At 37.5% G+C, this 18,238-nt stretch overlaps 1 protein-coding gene across 3 annotated transcripts in view; it reads left to right on the forward strand.

The window, feature by feature from the left end:
• The window catches only part of KDM5A (lysine demethylase 5A), a 53,254-nt gene that overhangs the window by 17,433 nt on the left and 17,583 nt on the right, over positions 1–18,238 (forward strand). For all 3 annotated transcript variants that reach the window (XM_081957275.1, XM_081957274.1, XM_081957276.1), the window contains 11 exons: positions 628–790; positions 3,771–3,890; positions 6,207–6,401; positions 6,541–6,722; positions 6,888–7,012; positions 8,735–8,885; positions 10,700–10,814; positions 11,216–11,571; positions 12,864–13,002; positions 13,560–13,739; positions 14,509–14,670. In XM_081957275.1, coding sequence (XP_081813401.1) covers positions 628–790; positions 3,771–3,890; positions 6,207–6,401; positions 6,541–6,722; positions 6,888–7,012; positions 8,735–8,885; positions 10,700–10,814; positions 11,216–11,571; positions 12,864–13,002; positions 13,560–13,739; positions 14,509–14,670 — 1,888 coding nt within the window. The remainder of the gene's footprint in view (positions 1–627; positions 791–3,770; positions 3,891–6,206; positions 6,402–6,540; positions 6,723–6,887; positions 7,013–8,734; positions 8,886–10,699; positions 10,815–11,215; positions 11,572–12,863; positions 13,003–13,559; positions 13,740–14,508; positions 14,671–18,238) is intronic.

Here is an 18,238-nt window from a genome sequence, read left to right on the forward strand (position 1 = left end):
GGTTGGCAGAAGCTGGGACAAGTAACGGGAGCAGCGCTAGGAATTTGAACTGCCGACCTTTTTGACCGAGAAGCTCAGCATCTTAGCCACTGAGCTACTGTGTCCCTAGGAATAGTAGATAGGTCTTACATACATTCCTATTTCCCACACCTTCCTATATGCCAGGAAAGGGTGGCCTCTGACCTATTTGTAGTTAAATTATAACCTACAGGATCTCCACAATTTGCTCATCACTAGCATTTAGTCCAATCTATTTAGGCTTTATATTAAAACTGTTGATGGTCTATAAAAATAAATAATAAAATGTGGTGGAAAATAGTTCAAATACATGGGAAGGATAACGTTTCGTTTCAATTTTTCAGAATTGCAGAATAAATACTATAAACTGAATAATTACTTTTTATCGTTTTATATAATTTGGTTGGTGTGCAGTTAAATTATGGAAAACTATTGTCCATGCTGGAAGCTGATGAGCAAGTTGTCAACTCTTGGCCTGAAGTATATTGTTTTTGGCCATGTTGCAGCACTGCTTTTGAAATATATTTGCTTGCATTTGTTGATTATAATTGGAAGTTTCAATAGAATATATTTTATACCATATGTTTTCTTTCGGATAATGGATCCTAGGGGGGAACCAAAGACCTGGTATGGAGTGCCTTCCCATGCAGCAGAACAACTAGAGGAGGTTATGCGAGAACTGGCTCCGGAGCTGTTTGAGACACAGCCTGATCTTTTGCACCAGTTAGTCACTATCATGAACCCCAATATTCTCATGGAACATGGTGTGCCTGTAAGTAAATGCAGACTCTTTGCCTCTTTGTAAGTTTAACAATTTACGCCCCACAGAATAAGTTAGAAGATAATTTCTTAAAACATGTCAGTTCGTTTTCACATTCCGTGTACCAGGTAGCGTCTTTGTAGATACACCCATGGAGATTCTAAATTGTTGGTTTTCTGAGCCACTCTGCCTTTCAGTGCTGTTATCTGTAGTGCCCTTCATGACCAGAATCTAAATACACTGTGTTCATTCCTATTTGAAAAAGCAGTTTCAAAGAATAGTGCACTTGTCTTTAGAGAGGATGGACCTTGCCATAATACTAAAGTGAACTCTAAATTTAGAAGATTTTCCATGCAACAGGCAAAATTGGTTCATACAATCTGGGGCTAAAATTGCACTTGTCATTCTGCCTAAGTCTAAAATGTATTCTAGATTCTACTTTGGCAGTTACCCATTTGCCCAATTAGTATATTGAGGGTTTATTCTGCATACTTCCTTTATATAAAGATTGGACTGGTATGATACACTTTACTTGGTTCCTAAAATTAGATAAAGCTTTGGACCATAGTATGAATAAATGAACAAGCATGTATTTGATTCATTTGTTTAATTGATTTCGCTTACCTAATTTTAACCTGTGTTGGAAACAGATATTTTAAGTCATATTTATGCAAGAATACCGAACATTCAAAAGAGTTCAAATGTTTCAATTACAACTGTAATTGAGGAATCATCTCCCTCCATATAAGACTGCTTGCTCATTAAGATTTTTTAAATAAGTTTAGGTTTGCCTAGTTGATGGAAAATAGCCTTAAGTTTTGTACCTCTCGTGACTAGATTTTTTGTGGGGGTTTATGTTAGAGCTTAGTTACTATATTTTTAGAGTATAAGACGCACCTTTTTCCCTCAAAAAAGAGGCTGAAAATCTGGGTGCGTTTTATACATCAAATGCAGCATTTTTTGCCTCCCGAAGCCCTGCCACTTCACCAAAATGGCCATGCAGAGCCTGTAGAAGGTTTTCAGAGAGCTCCTGGGGACTGGGGAGGGCAGAAATGAGCAAAAAACAGGCTGTTTTTTGCTCAATTTTGCCGCGTCCCTAGGAGCACTCTATAAGCCTCCATAAGGCTATGCATGTAATTTTCTTGACAAAAAACGGGCCCGTTTTCCCGAAAAATGGACCATTTTTTCCTCATTTTTGCCCCCTCCCCCGAGCACTCTGCAAGCCCCCCCAAAGGCTATTCATGCCTTTAAAAAAAACTGGCCCGTTTTTGCAAACAAACGGACCATTTTTGGGAGGTTTGCAGAGTGCAAAAACTTTTTGTTTTCCTTTCGGAAAGCTCTCTGAGTGATTGATGAGAATTAGATTGATCAAGTGCTGTGCCAGCAGAAACAAAGTCTTAGGTGCAGCAGATTGTCAGCGATTTCCTTTTCCAGCCCATGGATAAATACAGCTGGAAACGTCTACCTCCCTACCTACTCTCTCTCTCCCTACCTACCTACTGTATTTCTCCCTCCCTCCCTCTCTCTCCCTCCCTCCCTCCCTGCATCTACCTACCTTCTCTCTCTCTCTCTCCCCCTAACTACCTACTGTATTTCTCTCTCCCCTCTACCTACCTACGTACCTACCTTCCTACTCTCTCTCTCTTCCTACCTATTGTAGTGTTTATATATATATATATATATATATATATATATATATATATATATATATATATATATATATATATATATATATATATATATATATATATATATATCTCCCTACCTATCTACTGTATTTTTCTCTCTCTCTCTATTTCTCTCTCTCTCCCTTTATCTACCTAACTACTCACTCTCTCCCTACCGACTTACTGTATTTCTCTCTCTTCCTCTCTCTCTCTATCCCTCTATCTACCTACTTTTTTAAAAAAAAATGCCTCTTCAAAACCTTGGTGCGTCTTATACTCTGAAAAATACGGTAGCTACTGTGAATCTTTTTAGCAGAAGTATAGGATATAAATATTTAAAGAAACGCTTGTAGCTGAGGTGTTACCTTTCGTTTTCAATTATGTAAGTGTGGCTGTTGTGATTGTGTAGTATTCTACATAAAAGTTGCAGTTCAGGTTTTGTAGAAGGTACAATTCACACAAGTGATGCTGATTCATTTATAAATTGGCTCAGGATCCAGCATTGTACAGTGAATTGCTATAATTGAAATATTTTTTTAAAAGTGTGTTTAATATTGCAGAAACATGGGCAGATAACATAGATATATGAGCATCAATCTTATTTTAAAATGGGCATATTCTAGAATTAAAAAGTGTTGCCAACTGCTAAATGGTATTCAAATCTATTTTGCATTTTATCAACAGTTTCTCTACTTTTTTTCTAAGACAAAATAACATATGCTGCATTCCAAAAGCTTTAAGTAGGATTTAGCTTCCAGGTAGAGGATTTTTTTTTTAGAAAACTGTAGCATGGGATTCAAAGCACATGTAAAAATGAAATGAATTCTCTTTTATATTCTGTGCCAGTTGAAGTAGCTGCTTGTTGAATAGAGTCTCTGAAGTCCTTGTGAAAGTACAGGAAGAGATGATTTGCATGTGATATAGGAAAAGTTCAAGCACATGTTAAATGCTGAAACTAAAATCTAGAAAACATCTTACAGTCATTCAGAATGAAGAGCTGTCAAAAGAAAAATCTTGCCTGCATGAGTGCTGCAGTAGTTAGTACCACTACCAAAGCAAGGATTCATCAGCAGACAAACTGGTGATTTGCTGCTGGTTGCCTGTTGCCACCCAAGATATGCAATTCCCTGCTTATTTTTATCCTCTTTCTGAGTTAAATGAGTATAATTATAAATAAAGTAGTGACGTGTAGTCAACTACCATTTCCTTTTTCTAAGCACCAAGGACAATTTGGCTGGTGGTTTCATTTTGCTTTGGAAGATAGTTAATTGTTCAATGTTTATATATATATATTTTCTTCAATTTTTTTTATTTCTTGTATTTAGGTGTACCGAACCAATCAGTGTGCTGGTGAATTTGTTGTGACTTTTCCCCGTGCCTATCATTCTGGATTTAATCAAGGCTACAATTTTGCTGAAGCTGTGAACTTTTGCACTGCTGACTGGGTTTGTACGCGCTTAGCATAAGCTAGATTATTACTAAGAATTTTCCCGGGCATTAAAAATTGATGTTATATTGATGATACTTTAGTAAAGGGAAATTAAATAGAGCTCATCTGAAAGATATTTTGGGCAAACTTAAAACAACAAACTAAATAGATTGCATTGGATAGTATTTTAACAATTTGTTAATTGACTTGTTAATTAGTTTCCATTTCTTTAGTTTCTTGATGCTAGTGTAGAATAACTAATTCATATATTCTATAATATAATTCAAGGACTCCAGTTTGGAACCAATTAATTATTTGTGAACATATCTCTACTTATCCAAAGTGCATAGGATTTAACTTTCAAATAGATGGTGTAATCTCCACACACTAGCTCCAATATTACATTTCACAGCTGCTAGAAATGTTACATGATTTCAAATTCCTAGGTTTTGGACTGAAGAGAATATTACTTTAAAACTGCTTTTGATCATTCCATTATCTGGATTTATGAGAATATTTATGAGAATATTATGACTGGGAAGTATGAAGAGTGTGAGGTGTACAAAGGAGCAGAACGATTACACACAAAGATGTGGAAAAAAATTCATAAATCATGTCGAATTATTATAATTGGCTGCCTAGTTCTATCAAATAGTTCTACTTTCATGCTGCTTGAAGTAAGAAAGATATACTATACTCACCAAAATAATATATAAAAGAGGCATCTTATGAACTATTCTTGCATTTGACAAGCATGCAGAAATAAAATATGAAATAGCTTGCAGAATGAGTTTATTTCTAGTTATGATGAATAAAATTCTCGTTTTATGAAATCAATTTTTAAGATGTAACATTGACTGCCTATTAAATATAGGCAGGCTGTAGGTATCTTACTGAATGAACAAACTACTTCTTGCCTTGCATCTATATTAAAACTATACCATATTACTGTGTCACTGATTTAAAACTGAAATCTATTGCTTTAATGGCTTTTAGATTTTTGTGTAGGGTATTATTATATATACAACAATGTGAAATCACAGGTTCCAGTCTTTAGCTGATATTGGCCTTTATAGGCATCAAATTTATTTGCCATCCATTTCACTGTTCAGATGACTTTCAGCGCCTTACATCAAGATAAAACAAATAATCCGTGATTATAAATATGAAATAGATTAAATTATAAAAATTAAAATAAACTTAAAAACAAGGGCTTGGAGGGAAGAGGTAGCAAACCTTCTCTGTTAGTACACCAACCATCTTCAGTATGTTTGTCAGTGTTCCAAATAGCATCCAAAAGTAAATCTGAGTCCAAGGCAAAGTATTGCTCAAAGGTCCAATTTATTAAGAGCCATGTTGGCACATCTGGGAAAACTCGAATCTGAAAGCTTCCCGGTTTTCCCCACCTAGTTGAAAGTTCAAGTTCTTGCCCCCACACCCACAAGTCCATCACATGGTCCAAGAAAAGAAGGCTGCAGGCCTGACAATGTCCTTTAAGACCTCATGCCATTTGGCATAGCCAGGTTATAAGTCCAGGCAGAGGAAGAACATTGTGGCTTCAAACTCTTAAGGGACTGGTTTGGACAAAACTCAGCAGCACTTTTTCGTGTGGCTGTTGATAAAAATAGGATCGCCAACATGATTCCCAACGTCCGATAACGGATATGGCAGAAGGAGGAGGAGGTTTAAAGTCTTTTCCAGAAGCCTAAAACAGAGCGGTGGATGGTGGGGTGGTGGTCTTGTCTCCTGAGCCAAGATATACGTAGGAGCCACTTTAAAATATTTTATTTTTTATTTCAATGTAATCATTTAATTTATTTTAATATTTAAAATATTTAAATAATTGTGTATTTAATTTTGAAATTACTATAATCCATTAATTTTGAATTAGGTTCCTCAGGATAATAGAAAGAGCTGGGGTCTTGTTGCATTTATTCTTGCTTATTGCAATGTAGCTTTTTTGGGTCAACTGATAAAGAAAGACTATAGCTACAGTCAGGAAAGGTGATTGGAGATTGGCAATTTCAGACTTGTTAAAATGAAATTACTCTTGAAATCCCATTTCCTGCACCCAATCACTCAACCATTTTCCTTGTCATTATTTTTCATTTCATTTAAGAGTTAGTCACCATGACCTCTAGAAACATTATCCTTGGATATTGCACTGCAGGGCGCCTGACGTAATTTCCCATTCCTTTAGTTAGTACCATTTTATCTGTTTTTCTGTTTGTCTTTTTAATTTCCTGTCTGTCAGGCCAGGAGGAAAAATAGGTTGGTAATCTACTGGAATGTGGTTCAAAATCAAAAGCTCTTGTGTTCCTTGTATTTCTAGCTTCCAATTGGACGGCAGTGCGTAAACCATTATCGACGCCTGAGACGTCATTGTGTGTTCTCTCATGAGGAACTAATCTTCAAGATGGCCGCAGATCCCGAGTGTTTGGATGTTGGGCTGGCTGCCATGGTCTGCAAGGAAATGACTCTCATGACAGAAGAGGAGGCACGCTTAAGGGAGTGTGTTATGCAGATGGTGAGCTTAGGGGGATTCTGAAGGGGTTAGAATCTAGAATTTAAAATGTTAAATTTAATAATGAGCAAAGAAAATGTTGGGGAAGACTCACAATTCTTGGTTTAAGATCTTTATCAGATCTTGCCTGTGGTTACTACAGGGAGTGCTGATGTCAGAGGAGGAAGTGTTTGAGCTGGTTCCAGATGATGAGCGGCAGTGCGCAGCCTGCAGGACCACCTGTTTCTTGTCTGCCCTTACATGTTCCTGTAATCCCGAGCGACTTGTTTGCTTGTATCATCCAAATGATTTGTGTTCATGCCCTATGCAGAAGAAGTGTCTAAGGTATGATTTCCCCGTGTTGCTCTTAAACATTCCCCACCTTTAAAACTTTTCTATTAAAATCAAGGTTTTGTTCAATTGTGACCAAATTCAGAAGGGTAACACATCTGTCCCATTTCTTCCTTGCTGAGCATTACAACTTGTTTGAAAGCTCTTGTTTCCTTCTAGATATCGATACCCACTGGAAGACTTCCCTTCTTTGCTATACGGAGTGAAAGTCAGAGCACAATCTTACGACACTTGGGTCAGCAGGGTGACAGATGCACTTTCTGCCAATCTCAATCACAAAAAAGGTGAGATGCACTTTTGTTACCTGGAAAAACTTGTTCAGGGAAATCCTGGATAGTAAATTAAAATGCTCCAGCTTAACGATATCACGTTTCCAACCCCAAAATTGGGAAAGTGAAACATGAAAGTTGAACCAATTATTTCAGAAAATTATCTCCTCGGTGTAATGTGATATAATATGTTACTTAAGGAGCAGAAGCACTTGTATTCTGTATTGTATAGCTGTTCAGTGCTCAATCAGTTTGTTCTAACCCAGGAGTGTCAAACTAAAGGCCTGTGGGCCAGATCTGGTCTGCTGGATGCTTAGATCTGGCCTGGGGGCCAGATCTGGAAACAGCAAAGGATTGGCCAGCTGTGCCTCTGCCAGTGGAAATGGATTTTAGGAGGGCCGCACACAACCCTCCAGGCCCCATTTTCACTGGCCGAGGGCTAACAAAACAGACTAAAAGCAAAACAAAACAAAAGAAGAAATGTTTCCCATTTTGCATTTGGAGAGGGAGGGAGGGTCTGAGCAAAGTCCTGCCTTAGCATTTGGCCACCACAGGTGTCCCCAACATGAGTGACATTGAGATGGCCACGCCCCCTGGCCACACCCCCAGGTCAAACACAACCCTGATGTGGCCCTCAATGAAATTAAGTTTGACACCCCTGTTCTAACCCAACCATAAAGAAGCATGCAAATGAGGATATAAAATATGGAGGCATGGAAAAAACCCAGACATGTACACTATAAATCTTTGAAATTTTATCACCATCTGAAATCTAGATAGATTACAACATACATAATAAAATGCAGGTAATCCTTGCTTAACAGTGGCAAGTGGGGCCAGCAGCTCCAACACCTAAGTTGATGCAGTTATAAAGCAGAACATCCCGTGAGTCCACTGACTTAGAGTAACCGTTGTAGACATTCAACTTGCTCTCATTAGGCGAATTCTGCATTAAACAGTACCGAATAAGTCTTCACTGACTGAGGATTACCAGTATAACAGTTTTCATGTAATAGATAATAATATATAATAACAGCATTCCGTGCCCCTTGGCATATAGTCACCCTGGCCACATGGCCATGGATGTGTCTTCAGACAATGCTGGCTCCTTCAACGAAGATATGGGGATGAGCAACCCCCCCTCCCTTGAGTGAGACATGATTGTACAGGAGACATCTTTACCTTTGATATATAATAAAAGTATAATATATGGTATGTGTGCATTTTTATTATATACACACACACACACACACACACACACAATGTTTAGGAAAGCTAAATTTAACATTATTAAAATTACATTAATGCATGCCACCCTGAGCTCCTTGGAAGAAGGGAAAGATGAAAAATTAAATAAATAAATTTAGCATGCATACGATCCTTTGAAGTCTTAAATATTGATGAAATAAAAGGTTTACCTAAAAATTTATCTTCTATAATCATACATGAATTTCAAGAATGTTAGACTAACTGGTGTCCAATTGTGTAATATAGTTCAAACTTACATTAAGCAAAGCCATATGCACAGATATTAAGATCTCAAAGTCTTAATCGGGAAAACCTCTAATCGGTACACTAGAATCAGTAAAGAAGGATACACATAGGCCCCCAAAATATGAATGTTTGGTTCTTTGAGAGAGATTAATATAAGTTTTTTTTTTAAAATAGCACTTATCTTTAGTGCATTCTGTAAAATCTGTATTAGAGCAAATGCCATAACAGCCAATTTTTTTGCAGATGTCATTGAGCTGAAAGTAATGTTAGAAGATGCTGAAGACAGGAAATACCCAGAGAATGATCTTTTCCGTAAGCTGAGGGATGCTGTGAAGGAGGCAGAGACTTGTGCTTCAGTAGCCCAGCTGCTTTTGAGCAAAAAACAAAAGCACAGGTATGAGCAGGCATGCAATTTTAAAACCAGCCATGTGAAATGTTCACGGCCCTTTGGTAATAATAAATTACAGTTTACCAAATAGACTCTTTTCAAGTGGAACACATCAGCTGATATATTGCCAGAAGTTAAAAAAAATGGAGGAGCTATTTACAGTTGTCTGAGTTGTGCTCTGAAAAAAACTGTAAGAGTGAGCAAATTGGAGAAGTTGTGCAATGTTTTAATAAGTGTGTCTATTAAAAATGTTTGCAAATGTATAATTAATAAATTTATTGCAGTATTGGTATTTGGGAGTTGCAGTATTAATTATTTGTAGCCAGTTTTTAACATGGAGACTGGAGACTAAAACATATGAAGAACGGTTGCAGGAACTGGGTATGTTTAGCTTAAGAGAAAGAAGGACTAGGGGAGACATGATAGCATTGTTCCAATATCTCAGAGGTTGCCACAAAGAAGAGGGAGTCAAACTATTCTCCAAAGCACCTGAGGGTAGAACAAGAAGCAATGGGTGGAAACTAATCAAGGAGAGAAGCAACTTAGAACTGAGGGGAAATTTCCTGACAGTGAGAACAATTAATCAGTGGAACAGCTTGCCTCCAGAAGTTGTGAATGCCCCAACACTGGAAGTCTTTAAGAAGATGTTGGATAGCTATTTGTCTGAAACGGTATAGGGTTTCCTGCCTAGGCAGGGGGTTGGACTAGAAGACCTCCAAGGTCCCTTCCAACTCTTGTATTGTATTGTATGCTACTAAGGCAGTGGTGGGTTGCAGGTGGTACGCCCTGTTATGGGCGTACCAGATCCTGCCCGGAGCACCGGGTACCGTTCCGGTACGGTGCTCCGGAGGGCTCACCTGCCCGCTCGTGCTCCTTACCTGTGCTTTATGCTCTTGGCGCTTTCGCGCATGCGCATAGCGCATATGGCACCTACGCAACGCTCCGTGGAGCAGCTGGAGCGTTGCGGAGGCTTGCGGAAGCATCAAATCGCCACCACTGAACTAAGGGGAAGGTGGTTTTCCTACTATTAAATCTGCCCCTTGTCAAGATTATTTAGGGAAACCTCACGATCAGAACTTAAAAGCAACTTCTCCTACATGATGCCTTGACTTGAAATACCCTCAATATGCAGACATGGTGGTGATTTAAGCTTAAACTGATTAATCTTTCTGGCCATTTTTATCTCTTCTCTCATATATTTAGTGTTATTGTTGTAGTGTAATAGAGAATTAATAACAAAACTAAAGTATTAAATTATAAACATTTGTGTGAGAGAGGAATAATACAGCCTATTCTACAAAGGCCTTCATCAAGATGAAAATTCTGTAATAAGAGTTTTTCAATTAAGAAATCTTTTCTTTCATGGCACTTGTCCAACTTCATTGAATGGTCTATCCAGAAAAGAGCTTCTAATAATAACAGAAATGTCCAGTCAAATATACAAGTAGTCCTCAGTTTATGAGGGCAATTTGGAATGGAATTTCCATCACTAGATATATTGCTGTTATAACTTTTGAATAGTTAATAACTAAATGGTCATAACCCAAGGACTACCTCTGTATGGGAAGAATGTTTCTTTAACTACTCTTACCTCTAAGCCATTCTAGCCTTTAAGACCAATGTCAACTTTGATTAAGCTTGCTTAATTTTTTCTACTGAAAAATTGTTAGTCTTTTCAGCATCAATCTTGAAGGATACTTCTGAAACTAGTAATTTTTTAAAGTTTATTAATCTTATTTAAGCCTTAAAGTAAAAAAAAAAACTATATAAAATTCGTAACAGGGGTGTAAATGCAATTATTCTCTTCTTTTATCTAATAGACTGAATTCAGACAGTGGAAGGACACGGACTAAACTGACTGTAGAAGAACTGAAGGCTTTTGTTCAACAGTTGTTCAGTCTTCCGTGTGTCATCACTCAGGCACGACAAGTAAAAGTGAGTTTCTGGAGAAGGCTGCATTGGATAGAGTTAAAAATTGCTATGGAAATGCTTCTTCAAATGAAATTTTATAAATTAGTCCATTAGAAACTCTTGACAACATGTTGGTTTTAATTTCAGTAAAACATTTTTAGATTTTGACTGTTGCTTTGAACCGAGATAGTTGGAAGCAAGTGAATATTTTGTTTCTAGGTCCCCTCAAAACCCTCAAAAAAGTGGATTTCCCTTACTGTGAATGGTTGACTTAACATGGTTTGCTGCAAGAATTGTTTTAAGAATACTATTTTTTTTTTGCCCACCTCAAACAAGCCTAGTTAAACATTCAGGTATTCCTTTAATGTCTGTAACTACCTCCATCACTGTGCTGAATGGTCGCTTTGTTCTAAACCCTTTTAAAGAACCTGCTGGATGATGTTGAAGAGTTTCACGAGCGTGCCCAAGAGGCCATGATGGATGAGGTGCCAGACTCATCCAAGTTGCAGCTGCTGCTAGACATGGGCTCCGGGCTCTATGTGGAACTTCCAGAATTACCTCGTCTGAAGCAAGAGCTACAACAGGCACGTTGGCTGGATGAAGTGCGGGTGACTCTTTCAGACCCTCAGAGAGTCACTTTGGATTTGATGAAGAAACTGATAGACTCAGGGGTGGGCCTAGCACCACACCATGCAGTGGAGAAAGCCATGGCTGAATTGCAGGAGGTGCTTACAGTTTCAGAGAGGTGGGAGGAAAAAGCCAAAGTCTGCCTTCAAGCAAGGTGAGGGATGTTTTATTCACTGTTTTTTGGGGGGGGGGGTTCCATCAAGAGTTGAGGGTAATTCAAAGGCCCTCTGCCAAAATATGGCACACGATTTTCTTTGGATGAAATCATAAAGGGAGGAGAATCTAATGGGCATTTTGTTTATAGCATCACTGAAAAGGTTACATTGCTAAGTCTTTCTGAATATGGTGTTAGGAAAGTCTTTTGAAATCCAGTTCATATGTTTTCGTTTCAGACTCTTGAGTTAGATTGGATAGAATGTAGCAATAGCACTTAGACTTATATATCGCTTCATAGTGCCTTTACAGCTCTCTCTCAACAGTTTACAGAGTCAGTATATTGCCCCCAACAATCTGGGTCCTCATTTTACCCACCTTGGAAGGATGGAAGGCTAAATCAACCTTGAGCCGGTGAGATTTGAACTGCAGCTAGTAGTCAGCTGAAGTATCCTGCAGTCCTGCACTCTAACCACTGTGCCACCTTGGCTCTTGCATGAGGAGTCCGTATCTATCTTAAACTTATTGATCCTATTGAGCAAATTATTTTCAGCCTTGACAGAGTACCTCTGAGGGTAGAATATGATAGAATAGGGCAGCCTCATAGATGTCTGTAAAATAAATTCATACTGACGACTTCTTAAGAGGTCATGCCTTCTTTACCACTTATCTGGATCAATGCAATGTGCTGTATGTGGAGCTCCCTTTCTAGACTACTCATAAGATGAAACTGATCCCTAATGCTCTGCCTTCTTTAATAGGAGTAGCATTTGTCACCAGTGTTTGGATCATATTACACTGGTACTCTGGACACAACCTGGTTCCCAAAACTAATTCCAGATTGTAATCACTATCTATAAAGCCCTGAATTGCATGACATCTAGATATATGCAGGAGCAGTTTTTCCATCTGGAGTCAATTTGATTTCCAGCTCTTACATCTTTGGAAATACTATCAATTGTGACATTCTTCTATTCCGGTCTCCCCCTAAAATTAGAAACATCTGACCTTCCTCTTTTGGCCTTCCACAGCTTTTGAAAACTCCAGTGAATCTTATAATGAGTGCTTCAGCCCAGTTGAATTATTTGTGATTTTTTTAGCTTTAGCTTAATTCCTTTCAATTATATACCACGAAGGCATTAAATAAAATAATATACGAGATTAGCATTATTCCTGATGTAGCTGAGGTGTCTGCTGCACGGTAGAGTCCTGTTTTATAACTGAGTTTTTATTTTTTTTATTTGGACCAGGAAATAAGATTGTAATGGCTTTTTTCTCTCTCTCTGCTCTTAGACCTCGACAAAGTATTGCCGCCCTGGAAAGTATTGTGAATGAAGCAAAGAATATTCCAGCTTACCTGCCCAATATTCTGGCATTGAGAGAAGCCTTGCAGCGTGCTCGAGATTGGACAGCCAAAGTGGAAGCCATTCAAGTATGTTTAATTCCAAACAGTTCAGCAAGTGTTCAGATACTGCCTTCCATTATAAAGAATCAAATAATAACATTGTGATACTCTCTTGCTTCTTGCTGCAAAATTTACTTGTTTCACATAGAGTGGTTGTAATTAAACTTAAAATTTAATTACATGTACTCATGGTGGGGTTAATTGCTGAATCTGGATATTTTTTTAATAAAGCCATCTACTAATTAAGAGACTTACCTAATAACATACAACTGCATTTACTAATTTAAAAATGTATTTTGGATAAAACCCCTTGTTAATTTCCCATGCCCTTCCTTAAAATAGAAAGTTTTATTCTGCAATAATTGTATTATCTTGCTCTATTCTTGCATTCATGTTTACTGGGATATTTTATTGTGTTAACCAGTTTTATCATTGGCTATCCTGGTAGTAGTTACACTGAAGACCAACATATGGTTTAAAATAATGCAGTGATTTAAGTCACGTTTTAAGTCATGATAAGTTCCTTTTGATCTATTATGAGAGAGCATAGATGAGAATGATGATTTTTTTTTTTATCCACACAGAATGGAAGTAATTATGCGTATCTAGAGCAACTTGAGAATCTTTCTGCAAAAGGTCGCCTGATACCTGTCCGTCTTGATGCCCTGCCCCAAGTTGACTCCCAGGTAGCAGCAGCCCGTGCATGGAGGGAACGCACAGGCCGAACTTTTTTGAAGAAGAATTCAAGCTACACACTTTTACAGGTTAGTTGGGGAAACAGGTGCTGGGATCCAGAGAAGCAAGTTAATAATACTTTTAATTGTTGCCGATGATCTTTTTTTGTGCAAGTGAGTGATGTAGCCTTGTAATTAAGAGTTTTAAAAAAGCAGCAGTTTTGCATAGGGATACAGGTAGTCCTCATCTTACAACCATTTTAGTAACCATTCAAAGTTCATAAAGCAGAGAAAAAAGTGATTTATGAGCAACCCTTATGCTTGCAATATTTGTAGCATCCCCCACAGTTACATGATCAAAATTCAGGCAATTGTCAAACTGGCATGCATTTACAATGACTGCAGGGTCATGTGATCACTATTTGTGGCCTTCCCAGCCAACTTCCCACAAGCAAAGTGAGAAGCTGGATTTGCTTTACACCGCGTGGATTCGCTTAGCTGCAGTGATTCGCTTAGCAGCTGCAGGAAAAAAGATCAGGCACAAGTCAATTTCCTTGCTTAGCAGTGGAAGTTCTGGTCCCAATTAGGTTTGTAAGTTGAGAACTACCTGTATAGAATTTCATTATTGTGTAAGCAGATTGCCTTTAGGAAAGCTTATTGTTTTGACTGAAACCAAAACTGCCTCAGTTTGAATTCATCTGATAAACACTGTAAAAATCCTTCTAAAATTAGCATAACCCAGATCCCATTGAATTGTGGCTATGTCGAAGTTCTAACAAAAATTGCCCTATGGAATTTTAAGGTTTTGTAAAAACACTTGTAGGCCTGATCTTTTGTTTGTCTGTTTGTTTTGTTATAGGTTCTTAGCCCTCGAACTGACATTGGTGTATATGGAAGCAGTAAGAACAGACGAAAAAGAGTAAAGGAGCTGATAGAAAAGGAGAAGGAAAAAGATCTTGACATGGAATCTTTGAGTGAATTAGAAGATGGAGTAGAAGAATACAGGGATACTGCAGCTGTGGTGAGAGCCCATATTCTTTTGGTTATTCTTTTTTCCCAGTAGGAAGCTCCGGTATCTTTTACTTTACTATGAATCTAAAAGCCTGTTACTTTTAGAACAGGCATTAAATCTTGATTTAATGGACCTCTTGGAGGAAAGGCTTTTTATTAAATACAAATATCCACTAAATCAGAATTGCATTGATGCAATTACTTCATTTATGTAATGACAGAAGAGATGCTTCTATATATTTACTGTTAGTTTATAGCAAATTGATGCAGATAAGATAAAATAACTCTGAACTTAAACAATTAGCATAAATTATATTAATTATGTAGAAGTTTCTGAAGCAAAAGATTTGCTCTATTATTTGGGAAATATGAAGTAAAGTTTTGTCTACTCATTGGAGATCCAGAGAATCCAGATTTTACAAGATGAACTAATAGCTATTATAATGCATGTATTGTAATATAAGCCCCATTAGATGTCAGAGTGGTTTTTTTTCCCACTCTATTGGGGAGATGGAGCCACTGAAAGGTATTCAGTAGAGTTTGATTGGAGTTAACTATTGCTGATAATTCCATTGGTACAATGACAGAATTTTCAGGGTTATGACTTACTTTTCATAAGTTCTATTTTTTTTAAAATGGATCCATGTATGCTTATGCTATATTTATTAGTCTTATCTTTTTATAATTATCAATTATAACTTTTTGAATTCTTATTGATAAGAAACTTCTAAGAATTGCATTTTACATATGCAAATCTTTTAAAGTTTGATTTTTGTTTATGTGTCATCAAGTTGTAGTCAGCTCCTAGAGACAACTAACAACACATCTCTTAGGTTTGCAACCATTATTAAAAGTAAGCATCCTATATTTTATTTAGTTATTAGCATTTTCATACTTTGAATATTCAGTGGTATTAGACTTTTAAATTGGATGTTAGAGATAACATCTCAGCCTTTGAGATAACATTTGGAATTGCCCATCCATGCCGTCATTCTAGTTACTGATTTATATGTGACTAGTACAGGTAATTCTTGAGTTATAAGCATTCATTTAGTGCCCGTTTGAAGTTATGAGATAGACGCTTCCTAATGTTTATAAGCAAGTCCCAAAATTACAAATGTTGCAGTACCATGGCAGTTGTTCGCCCTTACAAATGACTGAAGAGGTCTGCAACATTCCCCCTATTCCCCCTACCCTCAGTCCCCACAACTGCTTCCCCCTCCCATCCTGCCGTCCCGACTCACTTACCTTACAAGATCTCTGCTGCGTTTCTTTGTTCTTGAGGGAGAGGAGAGTCCTGGGTGCTGTAATATTGTGCGAGTTCAGGAACCCATCCTCTTTTGCAGAGACTGGGTGCCCGAACTCTGGGGAGATCACGGACCCCAGAAACTCATTCTCAGCGTGAAAAGTGTTTGCAGTGCCTGTCTCCTGCTCCTTCCCCCCAACTCCTTCCTGCCACCACTGTGACACTTTTCACCCTGACGGAGATGATTCACTCCCATGAATCATCAAGGTATGAATGGAATGGACAGGCTCCATTACATTCGTACCTGGAGGACTACCTGTATAGCTTATTGCTATTATAATAGACCATATTTTTAAACCATAAAACCTATTTTATACTTTCTTGGGTTTTCAAAATGTCATTCTTTGCTGAACATCCGGCTAAATCTTTACTCTTGAGCACAGAATAAACATTGCAGTTGTGCAGATCACTTTAGCAAACATGAATTCATTTTGGAATAATTACAGAATCTACTGGCCACAAATTGATTTTTCTTTGTAGCTTTAAATTTATAGCTAGCATAATTGTGAAATATCTGACAACTCATCAAAGCCCATCTATAGAACTCAGCAAAAGAGATTAAAATGGGGACATTAAGATTTATAGCACCATAATTTAATTAGTAGGCAAAACTCGACTGGAGAGATGATCATACTGATGACACTGAGCTCTCTATCTTTTTCAATCAATACCAAGAAGGCTTTTGGAAATCCTAAATCTGTTCGGACACAGAGAGCAGTTACATATTATTGTGTTAACTGATCTATAGTCTAAAGAAGGTGAAAGCCTTGATGGTCAATTGAAGTCTGGGATTTGTAATTATCACACGGTCTTACTGGAGTACCACTGTAAACAAATGTGTCATATGAAAATGCTTTGGGATCTGGCACTGAGTGAGCAGTTATAGCTGTTGCAGAATATTTTAGCCAGGTTATTATTTAAGGTACATCTAACATTTAGGGTTACATTTTGAAAATGGTTGGAAGAATCTTCTGGAATTTGCAAAGAGCCTAGAAATGTGGGTGGTTGCTTCAATTTGTTAATGCAGCTTTGTTTTTTAAAGAAATTAATTTTAAAAGCCACATCCTTTTTTCCCCCCTCAGGCTCACGTAGTTTGAGGATCATTCATCGTCTTATGCATTCTAAAACAGCTCTTATAGCCCTACTTTACATAAAACTAATAAAAGGGTTGAGCTCATAGGCAAAAATGGTGGCTATGTCAAATATTCTTTCTAAGAAGCCCTCTGGGTCTTCATAGTCACCTCTCTATATATATTTATATCATATAATACATGGTATTATATATAATAATGGAAGTTCCTGGCTCTGTAACTTATAAAGCTTGGTAACTTTAGATGTTAAGATGCAAAGCTTCCCTGTTAAAGAAGAGAGAATCCAAACTAAAATGGAAAAGATATGTCCCAGGCATATCACAAGATGGCAGCAGTCTGCTACAAATGCTAAAAAATATTTGAAAAAAAAAACCCTTTAAAACAGAGACAATGATTGGAAAATATCAGATTCTATAGAAATATTCTAGTTACATAAGTAAAACTTTCCCTACTTTATGTGGAAAATAGAATCAGGGGACTTTACCACAGAATAACAATACAAAGATTAAACCTAATGCAACACATCTAAGCAGTTTCCAAAACCAAATAATTTCCTTTTATTTCCCAATTATTTTTGGATTTCCTGGAAATTCCAGTAATTCTGAGGCTCCTAGGAAGCCAAAGAGACCCTCATTATTTTCTCCCCCATTTTCCTCCAGTTTCTCCTCTCCATTGGTTCTGCCATCTGTGTACTTTTTTTGCTTGGAAAGAAGAATTCAAGTAGTCTGTCTCTGAGGGAATTACTGGGTTATCTCTGTGTGTCAAAACGACAAGCAGCATCTTTTTCTCCCAAAGGTATTGATTTTAGATCTGTACCTGTCTGGCAGGTAGATTGGCAGGCTGTAATTATCAGCTTGTAAGTTGTCATTCACATCAAGTGGTATGAAACTGCTAGTACTGTGGAACCATCTTTGAAAGCCCCCTTATGTTTCTCGACTCATGATGGATGAAGTTAGGTTGATGGAAAAGATTATTTTTTCTGCAGCAGAATTCTGTTTATGAACCTTTTCCATATGGAAGGCAGATTAGACTTTCATAAGCAAGTTTCAGGTGGCAATTAAAGATGTTACAGGTAGTCCTCGATTTATGACCACAATTGGGCCCAAAATTTATGTTGCTAAGTGTTTTGCTCAATTTTACGTCTTTTCTTGCCACATTTGTTACGTGAGTCACTGCAGTTG

This window comes from Natrix helvetica (assembly GCF_964273705.1).
Source record: "Natrix helvetica genome assembly, chromosome: 6".
In the NCBI taxonomy this organism is placed as follows: domain Eukaryota; kingdom Metazoa; phylum Chordata; class Lepidosauria; order Squamata; family Natricidae; genus Natrix; species Natrix helvetica.